This window comes from Amia ocellicauda, chromosome 23, assembly GCF_036373705.1.
Source record: "Amia ocellicauda isolate fAmiCal2 chromosome 23, fAmiCal2.hap1, whole genome shotgun sequence".
Lineage (NCBI taxonomy): Eukaryota > Metazoa > Chordata > Actinopteri > Amiiformes > Amiidae > Amia > Amia ocellicauda.
Genome location: NC_089872.1, coordinates 9,388,563 through 9,406,799, shown reverse-complemented (window position 1 = coordinate 9,406,799; position 18,237 = coordinate 9,388,563). Strand labels below are relative to the sequence as shown.

The 18,237-nt window shown below is 40.2% G+C and overlaps 1 protein-coding gene across 10 annotated transcripts in view; it reads right to left on the bottom strand.

The window, feature by feature from the left end:
* cep170aa (centrosomal protein 170Aa) overlaps positions 1–18,237 on the bottom strand; it is an 80,230-nt gene that overhangs the window by 52,546 nt on the left and 9,447 nt on the right. For all 10 annotated transcript variants that reach the window (XM_066696457.1, XM_066696462.1, XM_066696460.1 and 7 more), the window contains exons 2-3: positions 7,922–8,063; positions 732–821 (exon numbers count right to left, since the gene is read on the bottom strand). In XM_066696457.1, coding sequence (XP_066552554.1) covers positions 732–821; positions 7,922–8,026 — 195 coding nt within the window. In that variant the 5' untranslated portion in view covers positions 8,027–8,063. The remainder of the gene's footprint in view (positions 1–731; positions 822–7,921; positions 8,064–18,237) is intronic.

The window sequence follows — 18,237 nt, the reverse complement described above, 5'->3', positions numbered from 1 at the left end:
CTCCGGCAGCTGGAAACAGCTGATCAATGGCTGATGAAAGCTTGGAGAATGTGCAGGGATCATTTTCAGTGTTCGGTCAGCAAAGGCTGCTATTTCCCGATTTCTGTTCTGCTTTTCAGTCAACGTTCAACCAGATGAAGGCCTACAGTCTCTGATCAGTGCTTATACTTTCTGTAATATGTTCTGAAGAACCTCAGATGAAACCCACTCAGCATGCTGTAACAGATTAATTAAAATATTTGTCAGTTAAAAAGCAGTTAACATGCCCATGTTCTCTTAATGGATACTAGAATTTTATGTTCGATCAGGGGCTTGAACTGAAACAGTGACTGAGAAGCTTGTGGGCTGTGAAGGAGCAACGTGCAGGTGCTCCAACAATTCAGTACAGAAAATCAAAGAAAAGGGATACATTTTAGGATTGTCTGATAAGGAAATGGCCTTTTGAAATGAAGGCATTCTCAAAGGTGGACCATCAGGGAAGTGCTATAAAATACCAGACTCTTGAATAAAGCAGTAGACTGTAATTAATACATGCATATTTATTCATGATGAGGTGAAAGATATGCTAGGAGGGAAGGGTGAGTGTGTTTCTCATTAGACCGAAAACAAGGCCACATCAAACCAGGAGCCAAGGCAGAAGTTTCACTGAGTTTTTAGGAGGCAACGATTATCTCCAATAGATTATAAATCTCGTTTACAGACCCTCCAAGACCCACGGTCCAGTCACTTACCCCATTGAGACTCCCGAGGTCTTTCACTTTGTGCTCATCTGTGGCCGCCTCATAGTTGATGACGGCGTGCTGCTTGTCGACACTTCGCGACTGAAAATTATCAAGAAAGAACAGAAATCAGGTGAGCACAGTTTAAGCAATCTAACCTGGAAATGTTAGTTATAATTTTCACGTCATCTATAAGACATGTGATAACATTTAAAAAAAACAGAACACAGTAATAACTGGAAATGCACATTTAAACATGGCTAACATGAGAAGTTTGTGAGAGATTTGTTCTTGAAAAGGAGCAATGGGTTAATTATTAAGAGTTTTCTTGAATTAATTTGAATCATCTGCTTGGCCCAATGGAATGTAAATGCTTTGGTCAAGACACAACAACTCTAGTTCCTGCCAAACCAGCCCTGATATAAAGTGTTTCATATGTATGGTGCCATCTTATCCGAGTACATTTGTCAAGGGCAATCATGATTAAGGATTGGCGAATGTTTTAGATACCCACAGTGCAGTGGTGAGAGCCACGGCCCTTTATGTAAACAGTACTGGCGCTCCACAATGTCATTTCAAGCTTAGCTTAGAGCCCAAGAAAAAAAGTAGATTTCTCACTTTCATACCTGAATGTAATCAGACACCAATAATGCCCATTGGTCCTCCAGTCCACTAATGCAACGGATGACAGTTTGCAGATTAAATGTCTGAATCTCCAGAGAAGTTATTGAACCATACATTACTGAAAGGGTAACGATAACTCTGACACAGATATACATAGCCAAGGCTCCATGAAACTCAACCCCCATGGCAGTATCTATCATGTTCAAATGTTGACAGAATTCCACTGAATCACAAAGCACACACACAAACACACACACAAGCATACAAAACAATGAAGTATGTAATAGCCTCGTTTCAGGAAGAACTCAATTATTCCATCATTAACATCCAATAAACTCCAACTGCTACTAGGTGATACTGCCCTGAGCCTTTTAAATATGCACCCACCCTGCCAATGCGGTGGTCTTGACAATTTCAGTGTTTCGTTCTACCCACAATGCAACACTAAGTGCTGCCAACCTTTTTAGGAACTTGCCTTAAGGGCCTTGATATATTATATTATGTGAAAGAACGAAGCAAGAAATTCAGACTGTCTATGGCAGTTAGGGAGAAAGAAGATTGGAGGAGAAAAAAAAAAAATATATATCCTACCATCCTACCATCACTGGATCAATCTGAACAGTGTGCCGATCCCATTACCGTCAAGAAAGGATTAACCCTTTAAGCATATTAATAGGCGATTACAAAGTCCACGCTAATCTGGGATAAGAAAATGCGAACGACTAGAAGGCGCGGAACCTTCTGTGGTCGTTTTGATTTTTTGGTTTAGCAAAAACAGATGTGATTAATTAGGGAAACAAAAAATGTGCTAGTTTGAGTGGTTCACATTCCTCAGGCCTTTTCACGTATACAGTTGCTCGACACTGACAATGAACAGCAGTGTTGTGCAGGAGGTTAGAAGATCCTACATATTTTAGGAAATCTGCATTCAGACACATTCCAGGGGGGTCAGTCTGTGTTACCCTGGAGATTAGGTACACGACTACACAAGATATTGTAGATGAAACTAAAGTGATTGCTTCCCAGAAAAAACAACTCCAAAACTAAGCTTTCAGCCAGACAGGTGCTCACACCAGTGATTCCGCGAAGGAAAAAAAAACAAAAAAAAAACAGCTCACCTCAGACAAAATATGAACCAGCGCTCTACTGGGAACCTCATCTTGACAGATCTAAGAGGCAGCAATGATGCGAGAACTCCTGTGCTCCATTTGATGGGCTCTTTTGCTCGGAAGCGGCGGTTACTCCTGTTACATGCTACTCAGAGGTATGCTGTGCGTATCCTTTTCATTGCCACGTTTAAGTACAGAGAGACAGGAAAGACATCAGTCCCACACTCCCCCGAGAGCGATTTACAGCCTTGTCAAGATCTCAGAGTGTCGCTTGCCGTCCCTGACATCTTAATTATTCTTTATTCCGTGCTTTCTGGCGGAGAGACTTGTACTCCTGTTTCTGACGGTTTCAGAAAATGTTTTTAAGTGACAGGTAATCGATCCATCAAAATTAGAAGTGTCACAATGATGTGAAATGGTTCGCCACATCACTCTCTCTCCCAGCTATTGGAATTCAATGTAGTCAGCTGACCCAACTAATTCGTTCTATAAACATTTTTCTACCGTTTTAATCTGTTCCCTGGTGTTGAATGTAACCGTTTCATCTAACCAAGTGACTGGTATTTTACAATGAACATCCAAGGTAAAGTCAGTACTGTTGTCTACCTAATTTAATTGGGAATTAGCCTGAAAATGTACAGTTCTCATAGCTTTTAGAATTACTCCTAATGGGAAAATTATCCAACTCAAATCAGTTTAAAAGTCCTAAGAAAAAGACACCCCTTTTGAAAGAAGAAAGTGTTCTTATGCTTGCATTTTTTTGACTTCCGTTTCAACCCTTGTTTGTTATATTCGCTCAGCATGCATCTCTGACAGTGATCTCTGAGCTTGTGTAAACAGTCTACTCTGGCACCAGCCACTTCATCACACAATGGTATATATTGCATGTATGGGATTGTTTGGTTTCCTTGTCACACATTAATGACCTGCTGTTTAAATTCATCAGCTTTAGCAGCTTGGAACAAAATTTGAAATTTGGGTGGAGAGGGGAGACATCCATTATAAATCAATCTGAGCAGCTGTCTGGATTTGACTCATTTTATAATAGGGTGTTATGAGCTCTCAAATACAGTGAGACCGCAGCCCAGTGCACTGGGGAATTAAATTATTTTAATATATTATTTATTTGTTTGAAACAGTCCTCGCCTGCTGTAAAAAGAGTGCATTCGGACTCATTTAGTTTTAAATGTGTAATTTTGGTTGGGAGGCTTTAATCATGCTGTTAAACACATGACACATCTGAAATGCAATCGCTAGCCTGGAGGAGAAGATTAACGTAATTATTATTATTATAATCTGTTGCTGCAACATCGCAAGGAAGAAGGTCAGAGAAGGACAATTAGACACATACCTGAGTTAAGACTGGAAGACATTAATTTATTTAACCTCAGCAGGCAAACATATTAGTTAAACAGAAGGAAATCAAATGCAAATTTAAGGCTGTCACACACCGGTCAAGTCTCCTGCAATCTTTCAGAGATGTGTGAAAGGATTCTACCAGATGTCAATCAAACAATATCTTCATTAAAAGGTTTCCATTTTAAGCTTTGAGCATGAAAAAAGATTCTCAAGGCCCTGAAAGATGCACAAAAGAAGCGGTTTTGTAAATCTCTAAGATTACAGTAAGCAGGGGCCAAATGGTCTCTCGTATTTATAATGTGTTGTTCTTCTTTATGTATTTATTTAACATTGAGTGACTGTATTTATTATTTAGCTCAAGGACATCCTAACTGCTTAATATTACTGTAAATGATCAATATTGCTTTCGGCCTATTTAATGCCGATGTAAACATATAGCTCTTCACTGCCTGTTTGTATAAAACAAAATACCATGAGGTTCAAGATGCTGAGTGCGATAAATGCAAGAAACTTATTTTCAACTACAGAAAATGAAGTGTATCTAACTTGATAGCTTGTGGGGAAAGGATACAACTATAAAGTGTTTAGTTACAGCACCTACAGATTAAGAAGGATATCTGAATTTTAACTAAATAGGCCTTCTAGCTAAACTTTAAGGAAGTTCAGTGGAATCAAATTAGTGACTATCAGCTCTCTGACACACACAGCACCCATTACCCTGCTGGGCACCTCGTTCCTCCCGCTATTACACTCATCTAAATCTGCCTGTTGCGTCCACTCCTCGGTCCGGCTAAATTTAACCCCTGAGGAATCTGCCCCAGATACTATTAATACTCCCAAGTCAGCTGCTTACAAGTGCTTTAATTGTTACAGTGACCAAGGGGTTGGAAACCAGCATGACTTCCCACCCAGGAGGAAAGTTCAAGAAGGGGAGCGCATTCTTTGACTTCTTCTCGAGCCGGTCGGTTACAACGTCTCCACTGACATCTACAGGGGGGTTTGCACAGTTATTGTTTTGCACCAGAGCCCATTACACTTCTCCATTCTGAGAGGAAGTCAAGCAGCACTTCCTGTTAGAGAGACTGTAGGTATAAAGTGTAGCATTCCCATCCCCCCATCCCCCATTGCTGAATCGCTTTGGAAAGTTGGCTGGAGTTGATTAGGGGCAAGAAAGGCTACGATATACTAATATACACCACTGGTTATAAACATTCCCAGCATAAAAGTCAGTCAGAAATGCCAACAATGTCTTCAGCACAGGGGTTTCGGTCACAAACACTGAAGGACATGAAATTCACACTTTCTGTAATGAAGAACTGGATACACTTCTTCAAATTACCTCCACGGCGGTGGCTCTGACCTCTGCCACAACAACAAAAGGTTAATTGAGAAGCAATGGACAGGAGTATTGTGGCCTTCTAGGGTTGACTATGAAGTGCCGATTTTATCTCTCAAGAAAACAGCTTTTATATCAGACCTCCTCCCAACGTTCTCTCTCCGAGACAGACTAAAGACTAGCCAACCACAATCTGCACTAATCAATCAAACCAATCTGCTCTGAAAAGACACACCACATTATCCCTGCCATGAGCTCCCTCCCAAACAACCCTTTCACAAAAGCTACATTACAATGGTTTCACTTCAGTACTGACAAAGATCAGTTTGCTATTTTAAGGCTGATGTGAAAAATTACTTCTGAATATTGGAAGGTATGCGTTCAAGGTCACTTCCTACGAATCCCTAGATCTAAATTTGCCAGCAGACCTACAAAAATGAATCTCTGCCTGTCCACATTAATACATCTTTGGATTTCAGTTGCTATGTTATGAAACTGGAAAACACCTTTTTCTCCACAGGAACAGTTCCCGAAACAGTTCCCTATGAAAAAGAACCGTGTTTTCTGAAACTGAATTGACTGTGTTGTTTGAGAAGAATCACAATTTTACAGACCATTGTGTTTTAAAGCTAAACACTGAGCACACAAAAGTAAAGCTAAAACTATAAGACATTCACATGTCTAAACTCAGGCATTGTATACAAAATGGTTTCAAGGACAGCTGAACATGCCATTATATCAGAAATCTGAGTGAAACTCAAAGAAAAGTACCTTGTAGAGTTTCTCACAATAACAGATGGAATAAAAACAAAGATGAGGGAATAACAGACCCAAATAATGGGCGACTGAGCAAAAGGCCCCACTCTTTGTAACAGGACGTCCAGATTCTCAAACACCCAGAACAATGTTGAGTCTGTTCTCCTTGCTATTTCATGACCCATAGTCCCTGTAAGGAACAAAGGTCATATCAGAAAATAGTGGGTCCTTGCACTTCTCTGCCAACCCCCGTAACCCCTGCCATATCCATTTCACTGGATAAGCAATAAGCATTTCCCACAGCAAAAGCCAACCATTGAGTTGCTTCTTGAGGAAAAATCGCTAGGTTTCTTCTGCCCTAGAAAATACAAAATTTGTATATTGTTTGCTGAATATGAAGCCAGCAATTTGGATCAAAATGAAAGTGTGGACCAATCTTTTAAATCCCACGTTTTCCACAGATTTGAATGGCACCATTTCCTTAGCTAAGTAGAATGTGACCGCCTCTGTCACATCTTTCCATCGTTTGCTGCTTTTGTCGTATTTTTTCGACTGCTCTATTGTGTCGGTCAGTGATAACTGTTTGTTTCTGGACCTCGTAAGATACAGATGAGTGGGGTTGTACCGACCTGAGGGAAACACGCTCGGTATTTTTCTTCGGATGCTTCCTTTTCAGGTGGTTGAAAAGATGTCATATTACCTCTGGAAGAGCCAACTGTTACCCGACAAAGTTTATAGATAACTTTTCTCTGAGAAATGTCTGACTGTGCATAGCCAAACCATTGCTCCTCATCTGCCATGCTGCTAGTTCATGTTGATTTTTTTTTTCTAATTTGTCACCATGCATGAAACACACATGTGGTATAATTTTGCCAATCAGCACAGCCATCTAGTAGGCAGTCAAGATGTAGCCTAAACTCTACCACAGTGCTCACATTATGTCTTTTTGTTGGCGTGACACACAACAGGTCAACGGGGATTGTGAAGCAGGAAGGAGGGCATCTATAAACTTCATAGAAATGGGAGCACTGTGGAGTAGTGGTTAGGGCTGGACTCCTAACTGGAAGGTTGTGGGTTCAAATCCTGGGTGGGACAGTGCTGTTGTACCCTTGAGCAAGATACTTCACTTGATTGCTCCAGTAAAATGCCCAGCTGTATAAATGGGTACAAATATAAGTCGCCCTGGATAAGAGCATCTGCTAAATGACAAAAATAATAATAATAATAATAGAAAACCAGCTGGTCCTTCATTCACAGCTTAAACCTGTCATCACCTGCTTTACAATTGCTGGGTTCTATCAGCCTAGATCAGATTTACTCCAGCTTGATCTTCACATTACAAATCCATACAAAAAATACTTTTTCAGGAGCCAAGTGGACAAGTATGTTAATAATAATAATAATAATAATAATAATAATAATAATATTTATTATTAATTAATTTATTAGCAGACCAGGGAGACTTAGAATGGTTACAATATATCATTTATACAGCTGGGTTTTTACTGGAGCATTCTGGGTACAGTGCCTTGCTCAAGGGTACAAGTCCAGAGCCCTAAACACTACTCCACATTGCTGCAAATAACAACATTACAAAGGGTTTTCTTTTCATATGTAGGACTGCTTACAGCACCAGGGGAATGAACAAATACCCAGTAATCTTCTTTTCATTGCATTGAAAATGACCTGTTATTTATTACTCCAGCTGAAACATGGTTTTATATAATGGATAAGAGTCTTTTGCTCTTTTAGAGGCAGTAAACCATAATACTTCATCCTGATATTTCTCTCAGCACATTCTATTTCCAGCACACCCTTTTAATAACTAACATATGAAGAAAAAAGATGATATATAGGTCTCTATAAAACACATAACATATAATTATATATATATATATATATATATATATATATATATATAAAATATAATAATTTAAGAAAAGTGAGAAAAATGTAGATCTCTAGGTTGCTGTAGTGGGGGGGGTCTGGGGAATTGCAGTGTCAAGAAATCTGATTACCTGCAACATCAATTCGCAGTCGTCTCGGCCCACAAAGATCATCTCCCTTGGCAGTCGGTGCCGGGTGCCCCCACTGCTCACCAGGAACCAGGACGTTAAGCTCATCTCTGCTCAGAAGTCCCTCTTCAGGCCCTACGTCATCCTGTGGAGAAGAAAATGTTGTAAAGGGCCAGAATTTACTTTCTTCCCTCGGTTTCAGGGAGATGCACTTACCAGCAGCACTAAAGCAGCCAGAGCCAGAGCTGGCCTGATCCGGCACAGCCTCCAGCTCCTGCCGTTAAACCCAGATGTCACAGGAAGTGACACATGCAGCTGGATTTGAAATTCAATATTTCTGATCCCCCACACTCCCAAGATAAAGGCAGCTTCAGCTGGCCCCGTTTACAGCTGCACACTTCCGGGGGAAAAGCAAAAAGGCTAATAAACGAGCTTTACAAAGCAAGCCCAACACAACGTCAAGATGGAAAATGATTGGCCTTGTGTAACGGTTTTCTTTGCCGCCTGAAACTAGACTTCTTTGAAAGCAAGTTTGTCTTTGAATCAATTCTTGTTCATTATACCACCATCACAGCTCCGATTTGCTGAGTAGCTAAACCTTTCGGCATGGTTCTCCGTTTTAAGCTTACGGCACATCGTTTCCCCCCCGCTGCTCTCCAGAACAGTAGAAATTGCTTTGAAAGCACTTCCCAAAATGTCTGGCAAAGTACAGAGATGGCTGGGAAGTACAGAGTTCATTAGCAAAGCGCCGTGCCCTGAACTGGCCCACTCAATCCTGTTCAGTCCAGCTTGAAAGTTCACTTCAGAACGTATGCATTATTTAATGGGCTGGGTTGGATAGATGTGCAACCAAGTTTAAACAATGCCTTTAATAACACAGTAGCCTACTAACCTCACCTTAATTCCAAGGCTACGGTGCTTGAAATGGTTACGGTTGTGTTCACAAGGACAAAGCCCTCACATTCTTAACTGAAGTCACCGCTGTGTGCCGGCGGTCTCCTTGAGGATCACTCTTACAGAACATTTAAAATCACTACTTAAAGGCATGGTCATATTGCAAATCTTTAGTCAAGAGCAGTGGGTGGGCTTCTCTGTGAATCTAGAGAACTTTCCCTTACTTCTTGAGATACCAGAAAAGAAAATGGCTTTAATTGCCAACAGAGAAGAGAGAGTGAGTGAAAGCTATACATAATGGCAAGTGAAGTAACATTTTGTTAAACATCTCTCACAGTACTAACATACTGTGTAAATTAGTTTTTTTCCCCACTGTCTGACTGTTGCAACTATTCTTTCAACAACCAGAGGCTTATTTTTGGAGCCAGATGTGAATGGATGACTTGCAGACTAAAAAAATATAAATGCGGCATTAGTCAAGCCCCTTGGGATTCTTGTACTATGATGCGGGAGGGGCGGGGGGCAGGGGGCGGGGGGAACAGAGCCAAGGAATTGAGAAATGTTAATAAATTATTGATATTTTGAAAAACAGAAATCCCAATGTTACTAGAGGATCAAAATTACAACATCTGCTATTGTATTGTACATGCCAAACTCCTACAAAATACAACTTCTTATGCCGTTTTAAAATGTAAAGGCATCTCCAGGAATAAAAACCTGAATCTGGCAAGGTTTTAAATGGACAAAGAAAAGGTAAATGAAAATCTTCTACTTTTCACCCTTTTTGAGACACAGATTTTAAGATGTCTTTCCTCCCATGGTCCCTCTCCCCCAAAATGTATTTACAGACAACATCATTTCACTCCTATGTCTTTCCGCCTCTGTGAACATCAAAGCTTGTCAAAATGTGGAGAGAGAATGTGTCTAACCTTAAACTGTAGCTCTAGCAAAGCATATCATCCTTATTTTTTCATCTATGTGCAGGCCCTTTTGAATTTGCTACAAAATGGCGGCCATGTTGATGTCAAACTGTGCGGCCAGTCATGTGATGTAGCAGGAAACAGCATGAGAGCATGTATTGTTGTTTCATGGAGTTGTATTCTGGTACACCATAAAATAAACTGTCAGCATTTAAAATATCAGTTTAGTGCTCCACTGGATGCTACAAAGATTTATATTCGCAGAAGCCCAATGCAGCCCTATATTATATATGACTCACTGTAACGCGTGGTGGACTGCACACATATTTAATGACATTTTGGCTAAGGAGAACAAACATTAAGAATCTGCTATATGTAATTTGAAAGAGTTACAGACGTGCTGTGAATTTAGAATGCAGTTTTCTCTCCCCTAGGATTCAGATGTATACAAACTTACCGCACTTAAATAATCAGTCTAATTACCTTTGCCCACTTTCCGGGAACAATCATTTTGCAGTGACAGACCCCCGTGTACATTTGAATCAAGGGAAAATGTAGGCTGTACTCTAGATGCATCTCTGGACAATCATAGCAGTTATGGACTTAATTACAAAGAACTTGCATACTGCCAAGTCAAGAGACTGTGCTTCGCCAGTAGCTTTCCCCACCTACAGTGAGGGGAAACAAGTATTTGATCCCCTGCTGATTTTGTACGTTTGCCCTCTGACAAAGAAATGATCAGTCTATAATTTTAATGGTAGGTGTATTTTAACAGTGAGAGACAAAATAACAACAAAAAAATCCAGAAAAACGCATTTCAAAAAAGTTATAAATTGGTTTGCATGTTAATGAGGGAAATAAGTATTTGACCCCTTCGACTTCGTACTTGGCGGCAAAACCCTTGTTGACAATCACAGAGGTCAGACATTTCTTGTAGTTGGCCACCAGGTTTGCACACATCTCAGGAGGGATTTTGTCCCACTCCTCTTTGCAGATCCTCTCCAAGTCATTAAGGTTTCGAGGCTGACGTTTGGCAACTCGAACCTTCAGCTCCCTCCACAGATTTTCTATGGGATTAAGGTCTGGAGACTGGCTAGGCCACTGCAGGACCTTAATGTGCTTCTTCTTGAGCCACTCCTTTGTTGCCTTGGCTGTGTGTTTTGGGTCATTGTCATGCTGGAATACCCATCCATGACCCATTTTCAATGCCCTGGCTGAGGGAAGGAGGTTCTCAACCAAGATTTGACAGTACATGGCCCCGTCCATCATCCCTTTGATGCAGTGCAGTTGTCCTGTCCCCTTAGCAGAAAAACACCCCCAAAGCATAATGTTTCCACCTCCATGTTTGACGGTGGGGATGGTGTTCTTGGGGTCATAGGCAGCATTCCTCCTCCTCCAAACACGGCGAGTTGAGTTGATGCCAAAGAGCTCGATTTTGGTCTCATCTGACCACAACACTTTCACCCAGTTCTCCTCTGAATCATTAATTGGCAAACTTCAGACGGGCCTGTACATGTGCTTTCTTGAGCAGGGGGACCTTGCGGGTGCTGCAGGATTTCAGTCCTTCACAGCGTAGTGTGTTACCAATTGTTTTCTTGGTGACTATGGTCCCAGCTGCCTTGAGATCATTAACAAGATCCTCCCGTGTAGTTCTGGGCTGATTCCTCACCGTTCTCATGATCATTGAAACTCCACGAGGTGAGATCTTGCATGGAGCCCCAGACCGAGGGAGACTGACAGTTATTTTGTGTTTCTTCCATTTGTGAATAATCGCACCAACTGTTGTCACCTTCTCACCAAGCTGCTTGGCGATGGTCTTGTAGCCCATTCCAGCCTTGTGTAGGTCTTCAATCTTGTCCCTGACATCCTTGGACAGCTCTTTGGTCTTGGCCATGGTGGAGAGTTTGGAATCTGATTGATTGATTGCTTCTGTGGACAGGTGTCTTTTATACAGGTAACAAGCTGAGATTAGGAGCACTCCCTTTAAGAGAGTGCTCCTAATCTCAGCTCGTTACCTGTATAAAAGACACCTAGGAGCCAGAAATCTTGCTGATTGATAGGGGATCAAATACTTATTTCACTCATTAACATGCAAATCAATTTATAACTTTTTTGAAATGCGTTTTTCTGGATTTTTTTGCTGTTATTCTGTCTCTCACTGTTAAAATACACCTACCATTAAAATTATAGACTGATCATTTCTTTGTCAGTGGGCAAACGTACAAAATCAGCAGGGAATCAAATACTTTTTTCCCCTCACTGTACACATATGATCTGGCAGAAAATAAACTGCCTGATAAAAATTTTACATGCAGTCAACAGTTCACCAAAACAAACTCTTCCAGCTTCCAACATTCAGATCTAAGGGACCAAAAAAAATGCAGTAGAAAAATTACTAAACACATTTATTTTGAAAGCTTGGGATGAAGAAGATTTATTACACAATAGTGCGTAGAGAAAATGCAGACTACATCATTTCAAAATAATCATAAAACAATACAAACTATATAAAACTGCTGTAAATGCAAGATATATTTGTTTGTGCTCTGGGTTTTCCTTATGGGAGAATGAACTAGCTTAAGTGACCAGCTTTTCCATCAAGAATAAAACCACCTCCTAAAGTCATCATCACATTAAATCGTTAACTGTATTCTGGATTAAAGAATATGAGTTCAAACATACATTTAATTATGAGAACTATGTACTAGGGCTCAGAGGCATAAAAACAGCAGATGTTGCATAAGCTGATCTTTTAGGAAGCTTCTCACACAATTGACCTAACACAGCGGATTTATTCACAAACACAACATGTTTGTACAACATGCAAATGCTCAGAAATGTACACTATAAACAATCTATCTAATAAACATAAATAAGCCATAGTATGTATATACAGGCTACACACACACACACACACACACACATATAGGTATTAAAGAAAGCAATAAACAGACCTGAATTTCTTTAAGAATACTACACAGCCATGGGGAAGAGTACCCTCAGTTCCAATACAATCTTTTTCCTTTCTAGGCCAAATGGTGATTTCATCTCTGCGCTGTCAAAAGTGACCACTCCGGGCCATGCACAGTAACTTAATTGTGTGAGCTTCACTGTGCAAGTATTGTGAAGATCAGAAATGAATAGAGAGAATGAGTAAAAAAAAATGAAAATGTGACTTTCAGAAAGACAGTACAAAAAAAAAAACCTCTAAGCAACTATTCCAGGAAGAGGGAACTTCACTAATTTTCCATCTTCTGAAGGCAGGTATGCAGAAACGGATTAAGACGTCAACAGTAAAGTGCGTCTAATTGAGCTGGAGTCTAGAACACCAACGGGAGGCGGGAAGGCCAGAGACATGTGATGTTCAGCCGTATCCCGGCTAAGACATCTATGTGCAAAAGAAACCCTTTCAAATACACAATGGACTGTAGGTCTTTCACATTCAAAGACTACAATTGTACTGGGCGTTTCTTTGTCTTTTAATGTAACCTTGACATATTCAGGATGCAGGGTTCTGGCACAGTTCTTCCTCCCACCAAAACAAGAACAAGGGCCCGGTCTTTGGCCCTGCAATTTAATACTTTGAAAACCTGACGCGATCATTAGCAGTGCTGCCACCCGCCTCCCACAACACGAGTCAAACCGATTAAAGAAAAACAAGAGAAGAAAGAAAGGAGGCCGAGTCAGAGACCACATCTGCTCAAAACACAACCTGAAGAGAGAAACAAAGATTGAATTGTATTGTATTGCTGAAAAGGTTCATGCTGTTTAATTGTTGATATCAGACTTATTTTTTTAAAGGTTGCCAAATACAACTACTAGAGGTTATAATGCAATTGGCCCAGTCCTCTGTTGTATTGTTTTGTTCAGTAAAATTGAATAAAGAGAGACTTGGAAAAGCACTTTCATCAAGAAGAAGCATACATTATTAAGGAGGTCTAGCTCAGCATTTTTTCAATCCAGTTCAATGTGTTTAAGTTGAGTGGTTCTGTACCAGCGTCATTCAAAGGTGGAGAAGATCAGACATGGGCTTCCCTATCTCTTGGAAGAGAGCTAAATGGTGGGAGGGCACGGAACAGGTTAGAATCGAGGCGTGGTGGCCAAGTAGTAGAAGGACACTCTCTCAGTGTTAGTTCATACTGTGGTTTGTGTTATTGTTGCCCTCCTCCATCTGCAGACGAAATGTAACATTAGTGGTAACATAATACTATTTTGTAGTGCAGGGTTCAATTTCAAGACAATTTCCAATTTGCGATGGAAAGATACTAAATACTAAAAGATAGACCTCTGACTTTAACGATCACAGAGTTCTAGGAATCCTTGGTGCCATCAACTGCCCTGGTCCTTTCCTGAATCTCGCCATCCTAACTTGCTGGCACGTTTCTCTCTGTATCTTCCCTGAGCTGCAACATCAATCACTCTCCATCGGACCTCAAGGATGACCGCTCTGAACTCAACCAATACGGATTTTACAACAGTACTGAACTCTGCTTGGTCAAGCTGCTTATATAGCTTTAGCCAAAGCGGTTAGATGATTCCTCAAGAACTAGGTCACGTGCACTCCAATGTGACTTAGACTGCCAACCGAATAAAAAGCAAGAACATTTTATTATCATATCATAAAAAAACAACAACAAAAAACATTACGTGAAGCTATTACCTCAGAAAGAAAGTTCTAATGTCAGGTACTGTAATGAGTTGTAGGAAATTCAATGTACGATGCATGTTTGGATCCCTGCACGTGGGCAACAAATAATAGTCCCATAACAAAATAGCTTGATCCATTTTATCCACTTAATGACACACAAGGTCTTATATAAGCCAACATCAGATACTGTGGTTTCAAACTGCATCCCTATCGAGACAGAATATGCATAGACCGAAATGTGGAGTTACAATTTTGGCTTTGCTCCTTCAAACACAGGAATGAATCTGCTCTGCACTTGACTGGACTATTTTCCATGACTCCCAGAGACCCGTCCTGCGCCGGCCTGTGAGAAACACCCCTCCACGTGGCTCACAGAGCAGATGATGCAACAGCTGTGTAAGCAACCACATCATCTCGATGACTTAATTAGGAGCCTCAGTAACGAGCACATCTCTCCCCGGCCAGCTGCAGACACACATGGCTCAGTCCTGCTACAGTTCCCGTGTCAGCAGGCAGAGGGCCAGCGCTAATGGGGATACTCTGGATTTCTGCTACAAGGTCGAATTCCACTCCCGAAAGCAGAGGGAGAAATGAAGCTTTTGATTAAGTGGCCGTTCAAGGCAACAGGGAAGAGCCTCAAACCAGGAAGTAGGCAAACTTTGATTGATGATTGCTTAATGCCTGGCAGACAGTGCTATAATTTGTAGATAGTGTCCAGATGAAAACAAGGTCCCTGTCCAGCCCTACATGCAGGATAGGAGGAACACATTTGTTCAACACTGATTTTATTGTTCTGTTTCTTGAAGGGATGAATAAATCTCAGTCTGCTCTTTGCTTATTGAATAAAGCAGAACAAAAGCTTTAATGTACAATGCGAAACAGTTTTTCATACTCTCTAAAAAAGAAGCGAGTTTAATGGCTTGAATCCTAATCCTCACACTCTCTGAGGAGTCTTCAGTTTGTATGAGCAAATGGTTTCAATTATAATTTCAAGTTCAAATTTCAAGTAGTCAAGTGGACTGCAGACTCCATCAATAGCTTGTCAGCAGAGGTGACACCATAGCTGAAATTAATAACAAACCCTATAAATACAGCTGTTTATACGAACATAAACAAACCAAAATATCCTCCAGGTAAAACTAGATGACTAATATTGGTTAGTGCTGACAAGTTTCTAAACAAAAGGTTAGCCACTGAGAGAAGAATAGCAAGTAGCCCCATGGGTATTTCCAGCTATATTGGGCTGTACGTCTCACTTTGGGCAACTTGCCCACTCATAGCTCTATAAATGAGATGGGAGGCGTGCCCACAGTGGAAAATCAAACCTGGCAACTATTTTGTCAACTTCGTCAAAGGCCGTACAAATCTTCTCAGAAAGGCAATAAACAAAATCCAATGTAATTATATAGGGTTTTATACCATATTGATCTGAAGAATGCCAAAGTAATCGTGAGCCATTTCATTTGGTAAACATATCAACAATTTATACATAGCCCACACAAAAGTTAACACCCAGAAATATTGCTTATGTTACACAGGGTGAAAGGTCACTTCCAAAATGCATTAGCTCTATGAACAGGCCATAGTGCACATTCTGAAGACCTATTTATATTTATATATGCAATTTATTACCGTATAATCACCATAATTCCATCATATTGTGGGGATTTGCACTAAAGAGATCAAACTTCCCCAAATCTCTATAGAAGTTCTTTGCTCCAAAGCTATTAAATTAAAGGGCTGATGAGAACCAGTCCTGCTGGGAAGCATCTGTGCAGTGACTGAAGACATCCCGATTGATATGCGGCACAATTTCAAATTTGCGAGCCCTTTGATCCCGTACTGTCTTAAGATGTAGACCACAGACCAGAGTAGCACTGCAGTAAAGGCATCTTCACCCAAGTTAGAGATCTGATAATATATGCCAAATTCTTGAAAGATCTCTCTTGCTGAAGGTGGTTTGAGGTTGTGCAGGTTAGGGAAGAAAACTGTTTAAAATGATGGGTTTAGTATATAAAATCAGTCTACAGTGAGTATGAATTGAGTGCAACAAGGCTGTGACTCCTTGGGTGTGTTGCTTCTGAAAGATTAGCAACATCTGGCAATTAGGTCACTACACATATTTTTATGGGGTATTAAATCTGGGGAGAACATTTCTGAAATGAAATGTCCAGAATGCCAAATCAAATAGCAATAAGTGAAACCAGGCTAGTTTGGAGATTATTATATCTGCACTTGTTACCTTATCAAACTGGTTATTGTATTTTGTATTGAATGTACTACTGCATTTTTGTAATGTTTTACATTGTATTTTGGTATTGATTGTGACTATTACACCTTTGCAATGCTTCATGTGTAAACTAAGTCTGGTGAAAGGTGTCTGCAATGAAATAATGACCAGATTTGAGCTAATTTTAAAACATTCCTTTCATAATAAGAGACAAGTAAGCCATCCTGCAAACTAATGCTTTTAAGAAATGAGATGTAAACTGAAAGCAGACAGATATATCAAAGAGTAAACAAAAGGAAACGGTTGGGTGCATTACCGTGGCTCAGAAATCAGTAAATAATCCATAATTATTCAGACACACAGAGTGTTCACTGCAATTAGACTGAGGCGAGTAAATGCATAGTAAAGGTTAGTGATATATTGGAAGTGAATATGAAGTCTCATCAATAAAGCCAACTTACATTTTCCAAAAGAACCCCCATTTAATTATTAAAATCCATTTCGGAAGTCTTTAAATATTGAACAGTGCTCTCCAGAGATTTCTTAAGGGACTCCCCCTGGTACTATTTTTATAAGAAAATCGCTAAAATATACTTTTATAGGGTTATTTAGATAATTCTGATCTGTTTTTAGTGAGATATTAAAACTAAACACATTCCTTTGTCACATCCAACATTACGGTATTTGGTTTCTCTCGTTTATGATTTATAGACTGTAACATATCTATCTTTCTGCTCTGTAGCTGCCATTTTTAATAAGAGTCTGTATATAATAATGCATCAGTCTTTGTGTTGATGAATGAAGTGTTCTGCACATTGGTTTCATTGCTGTGCCTCGTTTGATATCTCGAGATCTTCGATGTTGGCAAATTCACCACAAATCAACGCTCAGACACAATTCAGAAGTCAATGTGTACAGTCTTGGGTTTCTAATCAGCTCGGAAGCTCCGGATGCATCAAAAGCAGCAAGTCAGTGCTTTACTACGAATCCTAATAACCTTTTAAGAATAATTTATCAGCATTTCATCTTGTATTCCATTGCCTTCGATCACAGGGTGTTTATAACAAGGTTAGGAGTGCAGCTTGTCTGGATGTCTGGGAAATTATAGTGAAAAAGGCACAGAAACGACAGATGCAGCCTAGCAGGACAAAGACATACAGTTACAGGGATTTATTTTTAGGATTATTTGTACAAGCCTCTTTCAGATCCCTAGAGAAGAAGATTAATGAGAAAACTTTGGCTTCAAGATATTTAAACATACCACTACCAATCTTTAGAAACATGGGATTAGGTCCACAAATAAGTCCAAAGACGCCCTCCATATCACCATCAAACTAACATTCTCCTAGGGTTTGTAAGGATTCAATTCACCAGTAATGTAGATATGGTTCATACTGAGGTCACTCTTAACTCTTGAGAACCCAGTGGGATCTAAAAGTCACATTTAACAGGCTTGACAAAAATAGATGATCTCAATTTACCAGGCCTCTGTAAGTGGCAAGGTCATGCTGGGTTGCTAAAGGGTTAAATGGAAAGCATTCAGATGCAACAGAGATTTTATTTTGGGGTATTCTCCACAGTTCGTCAAACTGCACCACGATATAAAGAGAAAGGAACATCTAACCAG